The 21384-nt window shown below is 37.6% G+C and overlaps 1 protein-coding gene across 1 annotated transcript in view; it reads left to right on the top strand.

Moving 5' to 3' along the window:
• Positions 1-21384, top strand: part of LOC134680184 (solute carrier organic anion transporter family member 5A1-like) — a 74961-nt gene that overhangs the window by 21997 nt on the left and 31580 nt on the right. The window contains exons 2-6 of the mRNA XM_063539264.1: positions 781-828; positions 15055-15180; positions 19894-20064; positions 20432-20561; positions 21001-21217. Of these exons, the coding sequence (XP_063395334.1) occupies positions 15113-15180; positions 19894-20064; positions 20432-20561; positions 21001-21217 (586 nt within the window). The 5' untranslated portion in view covers positions 781-828; positions 15055-15112. The remainder of the gene's footprint in view (positions 1-780; positions 829-15054; positions 15181-19893; positions 20065-20431; positions 20562-21000; positions 21218-21384) is intronic.

Genomic DNA, 21384 nt, shown 5'->3' with positions numbered 1-21384 from the left:
TGTGTCGTTGGCGGCGCGCGGCACCACATAATTAATACAAAGAACAGAAGTAAAAAACATGCAGCGGAAACACAAGAAAAAACATTAAATCTCAATACCTGCCTAGTTTTCTTTACAAAAAGTATTGATATCCCATCAAAAACATAAATGTAAAAAAGGAGAGCCAAGTTCAATACAAAAATTATGCTTGGCTGTGGGGTTCGCCGCAAAAAGAATGGAGATTTAAATGAGTGCCAAGTTCTATGCAAAATCCAAATATGTATTTATAGGAACAAAATAACATTATAAACAAGTATTAAACTCTATTTCTTTGCTTTATTGGATACCTATAACAATTGCTGTTATTTAAAAAAAATGTGAGATCTTAAAGTAGGTTAGATTTGGCTTGGCCAGTTTTTATCAGAATTACAAAATATATATGTTGAATAACTTTATAAAATGACTGATGTAATGAAAACTGGCCAAGTCAAATCTAACCTACTTTAAGATCTCACATTTTTTTTAAATAACAGCAATTGTTATAGGTATCCAATAAAGCAAAGAAATAGAGTTTAATACTTGTTTATAATGTTATTTTGTTCCTATAAATACATATTTGGATTTTGCATAGAACTTGGCACTCATTTAAATCTCCATTCTTTTTGCGGCGAACCCCACAGCCAAGCATAATTTTTGTATTGAACTTGGCTCTCCTTTTTTACATTTATGTTTTTGATGGGATCAACTTTTAACGAACTAATAGGTACATCAAGTTTAAAGTTTGTTTTTCATTTCTTCCAGGTTTTGCAATGACAGCCTGAACCTGAAATACAAGTCGTTGTCGTAAAGGTATGTGCCTACCATATTTCTATGTAAATATGTCGTAAGTCATTTTTAAGGCAGGTGTTGTAAGTCATTTTTATGATTCCTCACGCGACATGTTTTATGATCTTAGGCGCAAGCATTGCTTCAAAGACCTGATTGTTACATTAAAATCCCGGACCACAGGGTATCGACCTCGTTCCCGTTTCAAACACGGCGGCGTCAGTTGCAACGTGGTGCATGCAATCATGTGTTGATTAGCTGCAGCGATACATTCGGCCGTGACGCCCGTGACAACACATCATGGCTTAGCGGCGGGGCGGAGAGGTCGTCCAGAATTACCTTGGATCCAATCTGTCATAGATATACTTGGATAGGTCAACTGTTGACAAGTTTGCGTTGTTAAACGTTCTCGGGTACCAATTGCCGATGCCGCCTGATAGCTATTTTTGGACAAGATCGGGGAGTATGAATATATGTCTATATGACTTCCGCTGTCGTCGCTTCCCTCCATTCATCTTAGTCCTCGGGTTATCCCAGGAACGATTATCTCGCGCGCCGCTCAGTCTGCTGGAGCTGTGTGCAAACAATAGAGCACTTACAGGGACGTGGAGGGACAAACACTCCAGAGCTTTGCCATTAGCTATTTATAGTTCGCTTTCCACCCGCGTCACTGAAAATTCTTTAATGAAAGTAGAATCTCATCTTAAAGGTGATAAGGATAGCTGGTCATTGTTATTCTTATATCTTTGTATTTGTACATATCTCATTTTTAGACAATAACACGGTACGGATTTTATCACGTTTCGTTTATAATTAAATAGACGGTCAAATGGTCATTGATGTGAATAGACTTGTAAGAGTAGAAGATTCTTAGCGCTTCCAAGTTACTGCTCCTAAGCTTGTTTGAACCGTTTGAACGTATACAGGAATTCTCTACAAATATTCCCGTGTTAGCTTTTTCGAGACTGCCGCTGCATACCCGTGAAATTGCGGCCCTGCTGTCATGTATGGGTCATTCCAGGGTGGTTCATCCTACCTTCTTTCGATTGAGCTGTTGCTCTTAGCGATATCGGAAAACAATAAACTGACACGGTATATCATTCTCACGCAATGTTTAATGATACTGCTTCATTTAGCTGCTCATAAAGAATCAGACATAGGTATTTTTTAATGATTACTCATTGCTGTCCGACTAAGTATCTTGTTACCTCTTTATTTTAATACTGGTTTGCAATCGGGTATTCGTGTGTATGCGGCAGTGATATAAATCCGTGGACGTTTCAATATAACGCGCACACAACACGTGCAGTTAACGTTGACCGACTAGCTAATGATTCACGCTTGTGCGGCTGCGACTGAACCGGTCCTGCCCGATCTGTATTCGTCCAGTCTCCGACTGACATTAGTCCACACATGCGGCATTCACTTCTTTAATTTCTATATGCACATTAAATTGAAACAAAAGACTGGCTAATATGTACTAATATTGAATTACCTGCCTTACTTTAGCAACTTCCTGCTTATTTCCTTTTCTTTTTTTTACTAGTTAATTAAGTGTGAATGTTGTAAGCTCATTTAATAATATACTATTCGGTAGCTTGTTTTTGCAATTATTTGATTATCTGCTCACATAACAATGGCTGTCCTTCACCCGGTTCTCGATAAACAGAACACACGTCGACTGCTCTTGGGCAGCAGTAGGAAGGTAACTTTAGATACAGTTTTGTTTACGTCAGCCATCTTGCTTCCTGTCTCTTGCTTGTTATTTATAGTCGTGAGATCGTGACCACTCAGTTTATTGATCTAGTGCTAGTGCACTGTTTCCCAAACTAAAGACCGTGAAGATAGATTATAAAACGATACGTGAGGTCTCTAAGCTGTCAGTATTGTCATTGTTTGTTTCCTGAGTAAACAGTGGCAGAAGTCAGTGGAACACCCGTTGCTTCAAGTCAATGGAGTTTTTAGTCCTCATTTATGCTGATGGAGATCATAGTTGAGACAAGTTTAAAAACAAAGCATGACGTTTTGACGTTAAGCAATCGGTGAATGCTAACCGTTACCTAACTTTTCTGCTGATTTGTAGTTGGTACCTAAACTAAAGATTCCTCTTAACTAGAGATTTTATAAATACGACACTTTATTTTGGCGCAAGAAAGTATTTTGAAGCTTACATACTAACGAATCCGTCGGTTGGTCATAAATCCAAATGGTTTTCAAGGGCGGGGTGAAAGTTTTAGTTGCATGCGACTGATATGTAGTACTTGAACTAGAATTTTCCTAAACTACGCTACCGTCTACTATAAAACGACCGCAACGTTCTACTTTTCTTTTTGGAGCTTTATCACAGTCATTATCGCACACTAAAGAAGATTACTTAAGCACTATGCTAAGCATTTAGGTACGCATTGTTGAGCCATATGCAATCGGTATTAACGGAGTTTTAAATCTTAGAAGATCACCAAAAGCTTTAAATCTAAATCAGACATTACCTACTCGTAAATATGATTAGATCACCCGAACAAACGTTAATAACAGCTTAGCCAGTCTGACCTTGATGTTAATATTGATTGTGAAGATCCTGTTAGTGAGGTTGATATTGAAATGTGGTGTTTGGATCGATCCTAAGCTGCGGGCAGCGTCGCCCACTCGCGGCCTCATGCCTTTCCCTCCGTGACGGAGGCCGCGGTGCGGACGCGTACTGCCACACTTTTTGAAACAATGTATTAAGGACAAATTTGAATGTTTAGGTGACCTTACGTTTTTGGTACGTTGCGAACTCTTTCTTGCTCGCTTTGGTTTAAACAAGATTGTACAGATTAAACTCTGAAATTGTTGAATGCCCTACTTTTTATGATGGTTGTTTATTTGGCTATTCGTCGGTAAAAGCATTACATCCTAATTTTGCTATATATTTTCGTTATGACATCATCGGACCACAAACATATTCTATTACTAATATCCTTGTGCCACCATTATGGTTTAAACCAATGCTAGTTGTTGAGTTGTATATTTAGAAGCGGATATTCCATAGATTTAACGAGATCAAGAGCTCACGTTAATTTTGCTAAAATCCCAAACGCAAGTAAGACAATACCACAGATGCGCCGATTCCGAAACGCCAAACGTGACGCAACGGCGACGCAATCGCATCTGAAATCGCAGAACCTAACTGATTGGAAACACGCAACAAGCGTTATGCTTTTAATGGCGAATGAATTGACTGTCGTAATGTCAGAATGAAGAAACTAGTAAATCTAGTAAAGACGTAGAAAGTATCGACCGCACGCATGGTTAATGCCTACGTTAACCTTGAACGCACACCCTGTTTCACATAAATCTTGGCTTCGCATTTACTAATCTAACAGACGTTGTCAGCCTAACGACTAGGTACGCCTTTAATGTCCTGTTTGATCGACCAACAGCACGCTCTATCAAGTTCTTCTTCCTCGCGTCTTAAAATCACAATAGTTATAGATTATGATCTAACTGGTGTCTATCCTTAATTAACACGGTCAAGGCAAATATATCCTTCCTTTCATTCAATGTCTTATAATTTTATTTCATTACAATCAGTAAATAAAAACCACTGTCAATAGAATCAGAATCCGAATCGTCTCATTTATGCATCGCATAATAGCAAAGATACCTACCTAATGTGATAATTACTGAAAGTGTTTGGTTTGCATTATATGTATTAAGTCACCTTTACATTCTGCTTTGATCTATGCTTAGATTTTTCAAGTCATTACAGCAACAAAGCGATATTATTATTTGACATGTTTTACGTTGCTCAAATATGGGCAGCCAGACGTCTGACGTCTAGTATATTTACCAAAGGATGTGACTTTATTATACGCTTTTACTAAATTGTTGCCATGTAGTACGTGGCGGCTATTTGATAGTATTTATAGCTAGCATTAAAAATTGCATTACAGCCAGCATTGAACTAGAAACAACGTAGGCACCCGTCATAAAATAATTAAGCCGCTTTCGTTGTTTAATTAACCAGTTATACATATTAAGATAAGCAGCAAACATTATGAGCTAAACGATTTAATAGTTTCCCTAGTCACGTTTAGTCCGCAGCGGAGTTCGCTATTCTGCCTGAGCAAAATGTGCGGGAGTGAAATTTTGGCAACAGATCTACTCTGCAAGGTTACGTAATGTTGCAGGTCTACGAGGGAACGGATGTTTTGTCAATTATAATTGTTACAGCCCTATCCTAATGGCCACTTAATGTTTACGCCGATATTCTTACTTTTAAAGTAAATTCAGTTCATAAAGTTATCTGTGGAACTTATCAATATCACTTGAGGCCATTGTTATTGTGACAGGACAGAAACGTCTTGGTAAATGTGAACATAATATAACCGATATAACGTCCGACTTTAAAGTTTCGTTATGTTCAATAAATGTTATGATTACCCTGTCACCAACAACGTAGCATCATTCACACATGTTGCTAACGTTCGTTCTACTTCGTACCTTGTACGTGCAAAAAATGCCCTGGAACATGCAATTTAGTCCCGTTATTATAGGAGCATGACATGACTTCTAGTACCTATACTAGGCAAGGTGTAAAACAAGTGCTGCAGTCGACAGCTATGTTGGGGCACATTATCGTCACGCTGTACGGAATGGCATGATACCATCATCTGTCGTTACGACTCTTTATAATTTGTTTACATTTGTAACCAAGTGAACTATTCTTGTACACATGTGGGGTAAAACATACGCTTAGAAAAATATAATTTTCACCACACCAGCTCGGAAAGGCTTACTTTGCACTTCAAGAACTGATAGCAAAGTTGCATTTTATTCACATGGGAGGCAAAGTAATCAAATGCAAATTTTGAGTTGTTTTCTTATGTTGGCTGGTAGAATTGACTTTTAAATGATGATTATGGATGATAAATATTTAATAACATTCATTTGGATTTGATTTTGTTTGATATTTTACATTTAATATTTGCCTCGGGTTGGTGTGGTGAAAAATTTTGTGTTTCACTCGGGGGCAAATTTTGTTTAACCCTCGTGCTTTAAAACCCTCGCAACGCTCAAGATTCCATTTTTCGAACCACTCGCTACGCTCGTGGTTCAATTTTGGAATCTTTCGCTTGCTCGGGTATCAATATTAGCACGAGCGGTTAAACAACAACTTTGTCCCCTTGTAAAACAAATAACTATTGTATATTTACTCGAGACTACGTAAGAAAAAGATCAGTCGAAAGATATTGCTAAAAAAAGACATATATACATAAAAACGTGAACGCTCACACTACACTCTTATTGTGTGGGCAGTCGTGTAATAAATCTGAACGCTAAAATAAATAACCTAATATTCTATAAATATTAAGGCTCGTTCTATTTTTATCATTCCATTTTCTCTCTCCATAATCTGAAAGCTCTCAAGATAATATAAAATGTAACTCAATAACCAATATAGACTTCTGACGCTGCGTGGGTTCGCATTATAGTCATGGACTAAATCTGCCTACAGAGTTTACACATGATTGACCCCCCACTGTCGTTCACCCGTTCTAATTTTATCAATTGTAGTTATTAGATTAGATGCTTAGGTTATATTATAGCAACATAGGTTATATGGTATTATTTTTATGGTATTCTGTGATCCACATATTAGGGAATTTTATTAAAAATAATGTGGCTACTTTGACAGCTTTAAAATTACAATTATATGAAACAATGTTGTGTTGTAATTAAAACATTTAACCTCTACCTGTCATGCTAACTATAAATAATATTTTAATTGTAAAGCAACTTTGGCACTTTTGCTCAAAGCGATCAGTCATGTTATACCTAGGCATAAATTTCCCCATTGGTAATTTATTTTTGTGTACAATACAGTTTTTACATTTTGCTTCGCAGTTTACCATCACTATTCATAACGTTAACGGGTAAATATTTAATCGACATACACACCTTAAATGTTATGCGGTCATTGCTTCATGTAATTCGCGAAACTTTGACCACGCTCATCGACCGTTACTAAAACCCGTCTACACGCAGGTACCTTTTCAACCCGCATTGTTGATTCAGAATTCATGGTGGATAGTTAACGAAACAAAAACAAAATGTTGGCCATAGATTCATGTGACCATAATTTAGTAATTTGAAAGCCCTCGTTTCAAAGTAGAGATAACGTATGCGGAGTGAAATTTGGTCAAAGTTTGTTATATAAAATATAAAAACACAAAAATCTAAATAAAAAATATGTGTTGTCAATGTAAAGCCAATATATCTGTCAATCAGTTTGGTAAGTCTCATAAAGATTGGTTGTTTAATTTTGTAATTATGGTAAATCAACAAGAACGCCGTCGTCAAACAGTATGTAATTTTTATAGTAGCCATCCCCTATGGCCGAAATCAAAGGTGGTGGAACATTTTGTGCAAATGGGTGAGAGTCGAAGCACTATTTACAATATTCTGGCGTCCTTTGCCTTGATGAAAACCACTGCCAGAAAGCCTGGTTCTGGAAACTATTCCAGCTTGAGCAAGGTTTCTGAGAGAGCTCGATTAAAGAAAATTACGGCCGGCCGTGTCGCACAATCTTATAGAGAGCTCGGAAGAAAATTTAAAACTGACGGCAAAACTGTTAAAAAATATCTTAAAGACATGGGCATTGATAAGCGATGTAGAAAAGTTAAGCCCACTGTCTCTGAAAACCAAGAAATCACTCAGAAAGTACGGTTGTGTAAATTAGTCAAAGAAATATTTTACGCTAAAAACAATGTCACTTGCGTTATGGATGACGAGTCATATTTCACGTTAGATGGAAACGAGTGGCAAGGCAATTACTATTTTGAGAACACCAATGGTCCAACCGATGAGAACGTGAAATATGTTGAGCATACAAAATTTCCTAAAAAAGTTTTGCTATGCTTGCCATCAGTCGACGCGGAATGCCTAAGCCTGTATTCTTTGAGTCAGGTTTAGCTGTGAACGCCGACCGCTACATAGAGCGTTGTTTGCCATTAGTGCGGGATTTCATAAATACGAGTCATAGAGGAGAAAATGGAGTATTTTGGCCAGACTTAGCCTCAAGCCATTATTCCAAAAAAACCCTTTGCAAAATGGCGGAGTTAAACATCCCATACGTACCGAAGACATCAAATCCACCTAATGTTCCGCAACTTCGCCCTATAGAAGATTTTTGGGCAAATCTAAAGAGGCGAGTATATTGCAATAATTTTCGTCCAAAAAATCTACAGAGTTTGATTCGAAAAATAAAATCGGAGCTGAATAAAATGCCGACATCTGTGTTTTCGACAGCGATGGACAAAGTACCACAGAACTGCCGTAAAGCATCTCGCATGGGAGTAACCTATTTTTTACACTAAGCCTTGATATATACATTATTATAAAAACATAATTATTTAAAAAAAGGATGGTATTTTTTTTATTTCAAATAATATTGAACTTTGTCCAAATTTCACTCCGCATACGTTAATAGGAATCTATTGTGAGATTCTATTCAGCTAGTATCTGGGTTGCTGATGTAGCGAGTATCTAATCAACAAAAGGTCAGTCGTAGTAATGAAAGCTAATATGGGGCATGTACCGTACACCTACTCTAGAACTAAACTACAAATACTAGGGTGCGGGTAGAGTAGAGGCACTTGTATCAGAGACCTACCTGGCTAGCATTCGTAACGTTAACTCTTTCTGAGTACACATACTTTTATTTCTAGAGATGATGCATTTACACCCGTGGTTAAATAGCTACCTTACCTGTGATTATGACTAGCTTTATCATATCACATACTTAAAAGTTATTATAAGTGACACAATCTTCACTCATTATTATTTAAACTGAAGCGGGCCTTTATCGCGTGCTCTGTTTTATATCAGTTTTATTTTAATTCATTGCTTTATTGTACTATACAAACAACATTTTCAGCAATTATGTACAAATTATCAAAGTAAACGCAACTGTAACGAATCGTGATGTCCTGTGTCATATAAATTGTAGACTGCTCCCATACACATGCAACATTCAAGGAATATCGCAAAGAGGTCGCTATACAGAACTAAATACTTGTTTCGGTCTAGGTTGGATATGAATGTTGTTGTCCTAACAGGCACTACAATACAAGGGATGCTGTTTTAATAAGCGCTGTGTTCAAATCATTATGCGACCGCAGTTCGCATGACACAGCCATAATGGTTCACTTCACTGCTTTATATTATAATTATAACACAATTCTTCGAAAGTAATCTCTTCAGACAGCGCCACAGCGGTCGTGGGTGTCCTGCGATCATATATAACTAAGGATACCGCCTTTAGGAACATTACCGTTCAAATTCTCGGGCCAAATTAGCACACATACACAATTACGCCTACATTCAAATAAGACGACGCGTTTACAGAGCCTGTAATCAAAGCTGGTAAACGAAATAATAGTCATCTTTATTACACTAATGGTACATAGCTAAGTGTAGATGAAATGCATATAATGTCAATAACTACCAATCAGCGACATTAATCCGCTAATAACCTTCTTGCTGTACGTACTGGCCGCTGAGAGTTCGCGGTTCATATTTGATTAGAATTAGGGATGTACCGACTAGTCGCCGACTAGTCGGGAAAGCCGACTATCCGGCCACATTTGTAGTCGGCCATTAGTCGGCGACTAGTCGGCAAAAATGGCCGATTAGTCGGCACTTTATTAGTCAAAGAAAAACAGAAAAAAAGAAACCAACAGTCAATATTTCAGGGTGTGAAAACTTTTGTTCATACATATAATTGACCGTTTGATCGTTAGGTATCGTATGGTGGGGGCTGGTGTTTTCCTCTACAGGTCGATCTCACCTGATTCTCGTGTAATTTCATGGCCAAGTTCTATACTTAAAGGACTTTATTATAATTCAGTTTTTTTTTAATGGTGGAGCCATGGGGAACTATTAATGTTATTGCAAAATTTAGAGACTTATAAACAGGGCACGTTGCTCGTAAAGACGCTGACCACAGGGGATAGGTTCTTAAGTGGCGACTACGTACGAGAAATAGAGCCTTGGAAATACCTCCTACAAGTTGTATCTACTGACGGTCTGCTCAGGATCGCAAAATAAAAGAAAGACAGAAATTGAACGAGGATTCTTGTGATAGGTCTTTGAACCTGTAGAGAACACCTTTTAGCCAAGCTAATATATGAATAGCGCAACCAAAAGAGCAAAACTATTGTTTTTCACCTGAACTTATACGAAACTAATGATCTGGCCGACTAGCCGACTAGTCGGCCGACTAATCGGCCATTCGAGCGCCGATTAGTCGGCTAGTCGGCTAGTCGGCCAAATCAATAGTCGGTACATCACTAATTAGAATATGACTTGGACAGGGATAGGTTTATGCCATACAGTGAAGAACCAGTCAAATAATTCACGTATAATAATTTAATGCAGATTAAAAGATAACTAGTTAAAATGTTGTTATGACATGACAGACTAACTCAACATAAGTAAATATATCATTGTTGTATAAATGTATTCCGCTATAATAAGTATTTTGTATATTTTATTATCAATCTGCAGGGCAGTGCGAAGTCACGTTCAGGTATAGTCTGTCCGTTTTTCTAAGATCAAGTACGCCATAGTAAATGTATGGCGAACTTGATCTTAGAAATAGGACTGGCTATACAGTCTGCAAAATTTACATGGGTACACGAATCGGGTCAAAAATATTTGAACAGGCGGAGTCACAATAAATCCCCACTTTCAGTTCAGAATATTTTATATGTATATAGCCGGTCAAGCAAGTTTGTCAGTAGAAAAAGGTGCAAAATTAAAATTTTGTATAGGACCACAGCCGTTCGCGCGCTTACATTTTCTAAATTTGCCGCTCTTATAATATTTTAAACTTTCGCGTTTTGAACACATATTAACTCACATTATACGAAATGAAACTGATTTACGTCGGTAAATCAAGGTAATTGAATATAATTCGCGTTAGACCCGTCTATAATGTGAGTTAATATGTTTGCCGCTCTTTTCTACTGGCGGAAATGGCTTGAGAGAGAACATACATAAATGTGACAGTTGAGGGTGGATTCAAATGATCAACATTTTCAGATAATATGTGTATTTGTTAAATTAATTCAGTGAAAGCATGATAGGAAAAATGTATCTACATATAGGAGACCGGGTATGATTATCTCACGGGTTATATCTCATGAATAGAACATATTCTAGATATCTTGCCAGGCATCCACTCAATTTCATGTCTCTCTAATTGGACAGCTTTTTCCATAGTTCTCTGCGAATAGCATCTTGTGGGAATCTGAATGGAAAGTAATGTAAAATGACAATACCAAATTTGATTATTAATTTGAAATAACTAGGTATAATATTTTAAACTTTCGCGTTTTGAATACATATTAACTCACATTATAGACGGGTCTAACGCGAATTATATTCAATTACCTTTATTTACCGACGTTTCGACACAGGTTTCACTGGTCGTGGTCGCGGCTGACTGATTGTCCCAGCAAAATGTCAAAACAGAGATTTGTGCATCTACCCGACGAAAAGTGTATGGAAAAGTTTGAATAAAGGTAATTGAATATAATTCGCGTTAGACCCGTCTATAATGTGAGTTAATAACTAGGTAGTTTTTTTATAGCTCCATCTCATGAAATAAAAAAGGAAAATACAAATCTGTAAGAAGGAATTTATTACTACATTTATAATTATATAGAAAATACCTAAACCAAACACAAGTTAATAAAATAGTCTACTTCATTTAGCATAACACCATCCCTATTATCTTCGCAATTTAAAAAGTCGTATGTTGTTATGAAAGTCGTATGCAGTTGTTACGTTTTAGCTTAGCACGGTAGTATTGAAAACAAATCGTCATGTTTTTTCCAAATTCTACTGAAGTTATCTGTTTACTACAAGTGAAAAGTGATTCCACTGTCCTTGGTATGAACTAAAATAACTTCTGCACCACTTCACGACACATGAATATATTTTTAATTACAAAAAAACGTTGTTTTTATAAATCAATTTAGCCATTTGTCACTGACTGTCATCTCGGTCGTACTGAGATTGCCAATCGAGCAGTTTGTAAGTACCGCCTATCGCGGGGTAGTTTGCGTTGGGTCATAATTGAGCGGACAGAATACTTCCATGTATAGCATTTCGCTGTGGGTGTCACACTGTAGTTAGTTTATACAGAAATCAATATATTTATCTTTAATATGGCTGGCAGACTTTTTATCTATGAGCAAAACACTGTTTTACCAAGCGCTATACTTATAAGTAAAATATATAAATACAAATATTTGGGGACAAATCTTACACAAACCGAGCTTGCCCCTAAGCAAATACACAAATAATTGTCCTTACCGGGATTCGAACTCTATCCTCCTGCTTCGTAGGCAGGGTCACTACCGATTAGGCTAGAGGCGGTCAATTATCGCACAGAACCCGACTCTGCCAGTTCGAATGACGCACCTATATTTGTTTACTGAGCATAAAGTTCCACAACACAATTCTCCGAAAGCCATCTCCGCAGATGGAGGTCACGCGTGCCCAGTGTTGAATTAATACGTATAGGTCGTATAATGACGTCTTTACTGCAAGCAATGTATATCGATAAGGGATACTGCTTCGATTTGTGAACGTGTACTTACTCAATTTACATACGTATTGTGTACCTAGACTACAATACAATACAATACAAATACTCTTTATTGCACACCTCATTACAGAAAACAATACAAATAATACAGGAAGAAGAGGTTAAACAACAGGCGGTCTTATCGCTAAAAAGCGATCTCTTCCAGACAACCTTTAGGTAGCGGAAATTAATAAATTTATGTCATGTCAGTAGGTGTTTCAAATTCAATATAAGAATTTTAGCACAGAAAAAACACAATACAAAACAGTATAAAAGACATACAAATAAAAATAAAATAAAATTTATATAAATACACATATTATACATACATAAAATTATATACATATACACATATATATATATATATATATATATATATATATATATATATATATATATATAAATATACGTAAAAATGCCAGCTATAGGGAAAAGGAAGCGGTAAAAGTATTACGGAGCAGATAAAAAGTGAACTTTAACGAGTCTCTTGAAAGAATAAGGAGACTGGGCGCACCTTAAGTCTGCAGGCAGAGAATTCCATAGTCGTACAGATTGAAAAGTGAAAGAAATTGTATAGAATTTAGACGAGGATGACGGGACAGAAAGAAGCAAATTCTGGGAGGACCTAACCGAACGGAGATAGCTGAAACGGTTTTTAAGATAGCGGGGAGTTGCGGGGTTAAAAAGAATGGAATACAGAAGTGACAAAACGTGGGAGTTACGACGTAGGCGAATAGGGAGCCATTTGAGCTGCGACCGGAAGTGGGAGACATGGTCATATTTGCGGAGCCCAAATATAAACCGTATGCAGATGTTTTGGATACGCTCAAGCTTATTAAGTTGCTCCTCAGTGAGATCGAGATAAGCAACGTCAGCGTAATCCAGAATAGGGAGAAGAAGAGTTTGTGCAAGGGCAATTCTAGTAGGAATGGGAAGGAAGTTTCGTAATCTCCTGAGGGAAGCAACTGCCGCGAACATCTTCCTGCTGACTTCGCCCACCTGAGGTCCCCACGATAAGGTCCTATCCATAATGATGCCAAGGTTTTTTACCTTCTGCGAGTAGGGAATCAAAACGCCATTAAAGTAAATAGGTGAGAGGTTGTTAAAATCAATTCTGGGAAGCAGTTTTGGGCTACCTATTATAATAGTCTGTGTCTTTGACGGATTTACTTTTAGGCCAAAACTGCGACTCCAATTCGAGATTTTGTCTAAGTCGCTATTCACTTTACGGATAACAGACGTGAGTTCGCCAATAACGCCCTGTGAGTAAATCTGAAGATCGTCGGCATAAAGGTGATAATGTGAAGTTAGGTTAGAAGTAATTGAATTTATAAATATAGAGAACAACAAAGGAGACAGCACGCCACCTTGCGGAACGCCAGCCAACGTGTTGGACCAAGAAGAAAGACAATCATCCACCTTTATGCGCTGCCGACGACCACTCAAGTAACTACGAAACCATCCGACTACCGCAGGAGATATATTAAGACAGCGTAGTGTTCCGAGGAGAACATCAAAATCAACGGTATTGAACGCATTGCTAAAATCTAGCAGCGTTAACACCGTTAACTTTTGATCGTTCATCCCCGCCCGGATGTCGTCAGTGATCTTCACGAGTGCAGTAGCCGTACTATGACCAGAACGGAAGCCAGACTGTAAGGGATTTAAAAGATCATGAGTATTAAGGTACGAGGTAAGCTGTTGGTGAACGAGACGCTCAAGAACTTTGGACAGGAAAGGGAGAATTGAGATGGGACGGTAATCAGAAAATGAAGAAGGATTAGACGTTTTAGGTATAGGAACGATACAGGCGTCCTTCCAAAGTGAAGGAAAGGAGCTGGTGGAAACTGAATTGTTAAGAATGACGGAAATGACGGGAGTAAGTAGGTCAAGGAGAGGGAGGATCATTACCTAGTAACCTACACCTACACGTTATTGGATTAGTGATTGCCATTGCCTCGTACGTATGACGCCATAGGTTAAGTAAACATATTATTGTAAAGATAAGGCCAAGTCTCATATTCACATTACATTAAATAATTATGAGATGTAATTACAATTCAAGCTCGCGAAATCGCTTTTTTATGTTTCTTTGTGAAAGTTGGATATCGTTAACAAAAATGACGTATTAGTGGTCCGGGTCGGTCGGTTGGTATACCTGCAAATAACTCCAGGTCGCCCCGTCTATTAGCATGAAATCTACATTAAATGTGCAATGTGTAAATATGTAATATACGGTACACATTGTACACAATACACATATAACACATCATGTAAATGGATTATACATCCGTCTATAAGAATTGTAAATTGCGTGATACCGATATATTCAATTTATTGTAATATCTACATACGTTATTTTAGACGTTTTAGTTCATAATCCTCGTTATTAAATGTTATCAATGTACGAGATTTAATCGTCAATCAATTCAATAAAACCGACATTTATTATGAATTTGCTGAGAGTAATTATATACTTAGGTATTAAAGCATAATGAATAGGTAGGTAATTATAGTTTCCTTCCTTTTAACCCATTCTTTGAATAGCACCAAAACACGCTAAAAAATGAGACTATTTTATGGTTATAATGATTGTTTTTGTCGTACAGGTGGAGCAGTTGATCACAGTCGGTAATGGGCACGCGGTGAGCCCCGCGGGACACCAGCATGACGGACGAGCGAGCACAGAGCGCGGGCGGCGCCAACGCCGCGCCGCAGCACAGGAAGGGCCACAGGTCTGTCAGACATTTTGTACATCGATAGAGGATTTATGGGGCACCAGCGATCACCTTAGGTAGCCTTGAAAGTTAAGTCTAATTTTAAAGGTTAATGCATATTTAGATTGGCCTGTTACAAAATCAAATATCTCCTAATATAATCATAAGATTGTTCCCTCGTGAGATGCGAGAGCTTTATTTTTCGTTTGATTATCCGAAAATCGCTTAACGTTGTTTTTGTTATTCTATTGTATATAAATTGCCCTACACTTGAATATATTGTATTATCAGTAATCGGCATGGCATGCCTAATCGTCGGAATGTTGACAGTTTTATTGTGATATTTTACTGATTTCCTTACTCGTTAGGTACTATGTTTCAATTTATTTGTTTTGCAAGTTTATATAACCCTTTTTTTGTGTTACTTGATTGATTGGTTAATTAGGTATACTTGTTTCCGGTCATTATTTAGGTACCTACTACTTATGTAGGTATACTCGTAACAGCAACACTCTTAAACTGTCCATCGGTGGACCTTTTATGCGTTTTGTATAACTAATAACCAAGTAGGTAAGCTCCTAATAACATCTTTTTAATACCTATACAAAACCTATTGTCTCGACTGTGAGCAGAGCTAGTCTCCAGTCTAACTAATAGACCTTGGGATTCCTATAGGACAAATCCGATATGTAGAACACACTCCCACTGGTTTCGTCCCAGGTGAAGGGCTCGCTAAACGCTTGTGAATAACCCAGGACCGTCATCTCGTTAATCTTGACATCGACATCTGGTCTCTGATAATGTTTAACGGTTTCCTGACTTCAGCGATTTTACAGCGGACAGTATTTCTGTTATCTGACCTTGTTGTCGACCTTATATTTTTAGATAATTTACGAATACCAACACAGAATTCCAGCCTTTAACTAACAAATAAATTAAAATGTTCATATTCGAACACTTCAGGCATTATTTTGATTTGATGAACCTACTGTTTGCAATACCTATACATGGGGCCAAATGAGGTGCTCTAAGTTTCAGTTTCCGCTTGACATCATATTTTTCAAGGGACATCCGTTAAAAGTTAGTTAAGTATGTATTTTTTGTCTATTTTATGTCGTAATTGTTATCAGTTTAAAACGCCGCGCTATATTCAGCTTATGGTGCGATTCGGGAAATGAATTAGAGATACACTAGATATGAAATAGTAAAGATATGTGACGTTCCACGGCAAAAATAATATTAGTATATTGCAACAGGTACGTAATAAGGGGTCTTAAAATTCAAGAGCCGAAGTTACTAAACGAAATGAAGTTGAGTTTTGTAAAGACAGGCCCGAGAATCTTAAGACCTAATTATGTACTGTTGCACACAATATTTTTTTCTAAGACAGCCCCAAGTACCTATATAAAGTTAGAAATAAAATGAATATTGGTGTGTAGATCTAGAAATCAGAAAAATAAAAAACATCATTTGCATAATATTGTATGTATATCCCTAAGAACACTGCGCGCCACGCTACTAATATGAATTTGATTTCGATCTCACTGGCAGTCATTTAATAAACAATAGAGTACTGGAGTAGAAAAATCCCACCGTTCAATATAAACCCTTAATTTAACTAAATAAAATATATCTGTCTGTCTGGGTGGCAGCGACACAAATAGATAAATCAGCATATGGCTTTTTGGCCCTATTTCAGGCCCCACCCCGTAGAACACCTATAATCGTTTATCACATATAATATATCATAAGTATCATAACAGGCGCGTTCGAGCTTAACGCTCATATTTATGCTGATTTCGTTAAATATTATATTATATACTCCGTAGAACATGTTTTATGCTGTTGCTAAACGTTAACTGTGTCTAATTGATTAGGTTTCATTTCACGGTTAAAGTTCCAACATACCTACATACATATACCGTTTTTCTACACTCGTGTATGGAATCGAAGGTCTTTGCTTTTAGTCTTAAAACTAAAGAGACAAATTGGCCACTTTTTATGATTTTAAGATATACATTTTGTAATCAAATGCTATGACATCACAAATGTTACTGTTCATGCATGGGGCCTCATTCTCATTGAAAAATAATTATTAGTCATAAAATAAGTGTAAAAACTTATGAACTGTAGCTTCCGTATATAGCTGTGGGTATATTCTGCCCTCTGATTATCTAACAAATATTGTTGCCGTGATGCAATGAATCTTATTCATCTTTGAAATGTATTTTGGGAAGCAAGGTAATACTCACGAAGACGAGATAGTGACACCATCAATTGCCTGCTGACAAATTCCACACGGGCGTTTACCTCGGTACCGAGCTTTCCAAACGTAATTTCGGACTCGCCTGGAATATAGGTGAGCGCAAAGCGGTAATGACGTGGACAATAAATACATATCTACTTACTGCCGCTTATTTACATATGTATCTCAATCATCATCATCATTCCCCGCTGAGGAAATTGCGGGCAGAAGCTAGTTTCATTATAAATATACAGTAGAATCCGCTTATAATGACATCGAAGGGAAGTGACAAACACGTCATACTAAGCGGATGTCATATAAAACATAGTTGTACAACTTATTATTTTTGTTATGTTTTCCAAATTAATCTCAAATTCTTTTGTGAGAAATAAGTTTTATTAAACTTGTAACAAATATCAACATGTCACTGATGATCAAAACTAAAATACCTTACACGCCACGAACGCACCAAACGTCCTCGCAGGGAAAGACGTGGTGACGGCCACAAAAACCAGCATAAGTGTCAGTATAACCGGACATAATTTCATGAAAATGGGATTTTTCGGTCATAGTAAGCGATTTGTCACTATAAGCGAAGTCAGCTTATCCGAATTTGTCACTAAGAATTTTATATGAAAACCAAACTTCGCACAGTAATTACGTCATAGTAAGCGGTTGGTCAGTATAAGCGGAGTCATAATAAACGGATTCTACTGTATTTGGTAGGTATGTACACCTATATAATTTTATGAGATTTGAAGTGCTTGACTGCAGATATGCTTACTGCGAAAGTAATAAATATACGTTGTTTCCACGTGAACATTTTATCGTATACCTATTACGGTTGATGCTACACCGTGAGTCACCATTGTCATCAAATCAATTGATGGCTCAGTATAGGGTTACAATTGAATTATCTAATCTGTGTATGTCTAATATGTATATCTAAGTGTCAACAACATATATCTGTCCAGGAATAGATTAGATATTGCTTTTAGGAGCTACTGACTCATTTTTCTTGAAGTTTTACGAAACATACTCGCATTGTACATTAAAAATGTTTTATAACACTCCTTCAACCACGCCCGCGCTTCAGCAAGAAAAGCTCATTGTTTTATTGGGGCATACATAGGTATATTGGTCGCACCTTTAACAATTTATTAGAGAGCCGATTACATAATATTCATATGTGTGCTACTTATACCTACTGATATGACTAAGGTTAAGAAGTCATGACTAATAATAATCATGTGTAGGTAATGCTTAGTTAAACAGGTAAAATTTAACTAAGTATAGGTACCATGCAGCAACAAGCCTTTTTTCATTTGATTGCCTTGCCAAAGGTAATATCTTAATTTTGTTCTTAATATTTGTGGAGGAGCCGAAAAAAGTCAAAATGTTAACAATGCATCCTTAAAACGTGGATATTTAAGAATAAGCCTACTTACATTGTAACACGATATACGTGTCGCCACCGCCACGTGTGTCACCGCAGCATCGAGCCACCGGCCTCTTACCCGATAACTCATCGCCGTATCTTTGCGACACCTGGCCCACATTCACATCTTAATCGGGCGATATCACTTCAGACAACAACACACGAGCTTTACTCATTCTGGCATGTTTAGTAGGTACGCTCCTCGAGCACGCGCGATACGCCTTCCGGACAAGTACTAAGTTTGTAAAGAACGCTCAATTATGTGCTCCAAAAGTATAAAACCTGTGTAAATAAGAGTGTCCAATTGCGAGTGTTCGTTGTTACAATAAATTGTATTCGTTCGCATCTCGTTATCTTTTGTTGTTGAAGCTGCTCGTTCATTGACAATGACGGAAAAAACAGCGGATCAACTACGTTGTTTGATACACAGGTACTTTTACTCATCTCCGCGGGGCTTAAATGCATCATTAGAACCTCCATTTGTGTTTACTCCGTTTTTAATACGGAGCATGTTGAGGAAATGATTCGATGTGTTTACAGTTTTGCACCGTATGCCACTGTATTAAGGCGAAACATGTGTACATACTTCGACTATGCAATTGTTTGATATACGCGATGATTAACCGAAGCTTCCTACTTTCCTAGTTATCTACCTACTTTCCACCATTAGGTACAGTTAAATATGAATGTGTATTGTAATACATGTTTTATATGTTACAATCACTTCGAAATTGAGTGTTATGAACAATAAAAACTGTTACGAGTAGTGTGTCATAAAACAGCTATAACATATAATGTCAGTTTACATAAATTTAAACTTTATTGCAAATATAATGTCAACTATTTACTATTTTTTGGTACTTCTATTTTAGGACCAAACGAAGGCTGATAAAATGCAACCCTGAGACTCAAGTAGGTACGAATAAGGAATTAAAGACCATTACAAAACATGATGATGGCTCATTGTTTTATAAGTATGGAAGCGTCCAAATAATAATGGTACACAAGCCAAAATGCGTATATTAACGTTTACTTACTGTTTGTTCAGGAGGCAAGAGTCAATGTACGCAATGACGGGACTCTACGCGGAGTCAGGTGGTGCGGAGGCCGAGGACGCCGGGCCCGGGACGAGCGCGGCGCACCCCCTGCCCCCCGCGCACCCGCCGCGGGACCCCGTCAAGTGCCACAGCCGGAACCCCTCGGCCGGCATATGCGACAGGTATGTACGCACTTCAAACATTCTTTTACCCTATTTCAAAGCTCTACATGTTACAAAGCAGACATTGATCTCAATATTTTTATAATTGGGTAACCATTAATGTCTGAGAAGATAACGACACTGAAGGCTCACATGCACTCGGCTTTGATGTATAACGTGTATACGGATACGCCGTGTGCCAAACAAATATTCAAGTGCCGTTTTAACTTATTTCTACCAGTCTCCTTCTATGCCAAAATCAAAGCAGGTAGGCATACAACCGCACGGTATTACACATTATTAATAGGTAATAAGGAATCTTCAATAACAGAGCTCCTTGCAAGGTTCTTTGGAAATGCTGTGTGTTGAACATGTGGTTTCTTTACAGAGAACGCGAGAGAGAAAGAGAGAAGCCTCACCAGTTATTCCCAGAGATATTGGACATTCCTCATGATGCGCGCGACTGCGGTATCTTGTCATGGAGACCGCTATTCATTCAGAGATTTTCTAGTATTAAAGTAAGTTTTTTTTACGAAACTTGAATATTGTAAGAGGTTAAAGCACTTCGAAGTTTAATTCGTTCGTATTCTCTGTAAAACAAGTTATCGGGAGTCCTAAATTTTATCAAAGTATTAAACAAGACTTATTATACATAGGTAGAAATGTGTAACGTACAAACTTTCATTATTTCATATTGAAAACAGCCGAAATCTTATTTATACCTATTTTCTTGACTCTTGACTTTAACTCGAAAAACTCGTCGAAATTAGTATGTAAGTAGATATAAACAGTTCTTTCAAGCAATGTGCCTACTTAGTCAACTGATATGTTTAAGATCGATCACAACGCAACGACTGTTTGATAAGTTACATACTGCTATTAGTCAACTATACCCGCAGACATGCCAAGATTGCCAAGCTGCTATAAGGCTGTTTTTAAATAATGTTCCATTTGCAGGTATTTGTATTTTTCCTCTCGATCCTCGTGACGCTACAACAAGCCCTAAGCTCCGGCTACATAAACTCCGTGATCACGACGATCGAGAAACGGTTCGAGATCCCGTCGAGCCTCTCGGGGCTCATCGCGAGCAGCTACGAGATCGGCAACGTTATTACCGTAATCTTCGTGTCGTATCTCGGCAGTCGGCGGCACATTCCTGTTTGGATCGCAGTCGGTAAGGAATTCTTTGAAACCATTATCCTATTGACTCTTATCGCCAATAAGGCGTAGCTGGCAACGGTCTGTTTTTATTGTCAATTTCTTTATAAGATATGTCAATTCAATAGTATCGTTCAACCTACCAAGGCTGGTAATGTATTTCGGCACTGGTTCTGTTTTGAA

The sequence above is a fragment of the Cydia fagiglandana genome, chromosome 3, assembly GCF_963556715.1.
Source record: "Cydia fagiglandana chromosome 3, ilCydFagi1.1, whole genome shotgun sequence".
Taxonomy (NCBI): domain Eukaryota; kingdom Metazoa; phylum Arthropoda; class Insecta; order Lepidoptera; family Tortricidae; genus Cydia; species Cydia fagiglandana.
Note: the sequence above shows the minus strand (reverse complement) of the source record. Positions and strands in the feature narration are given on the sequence as shown.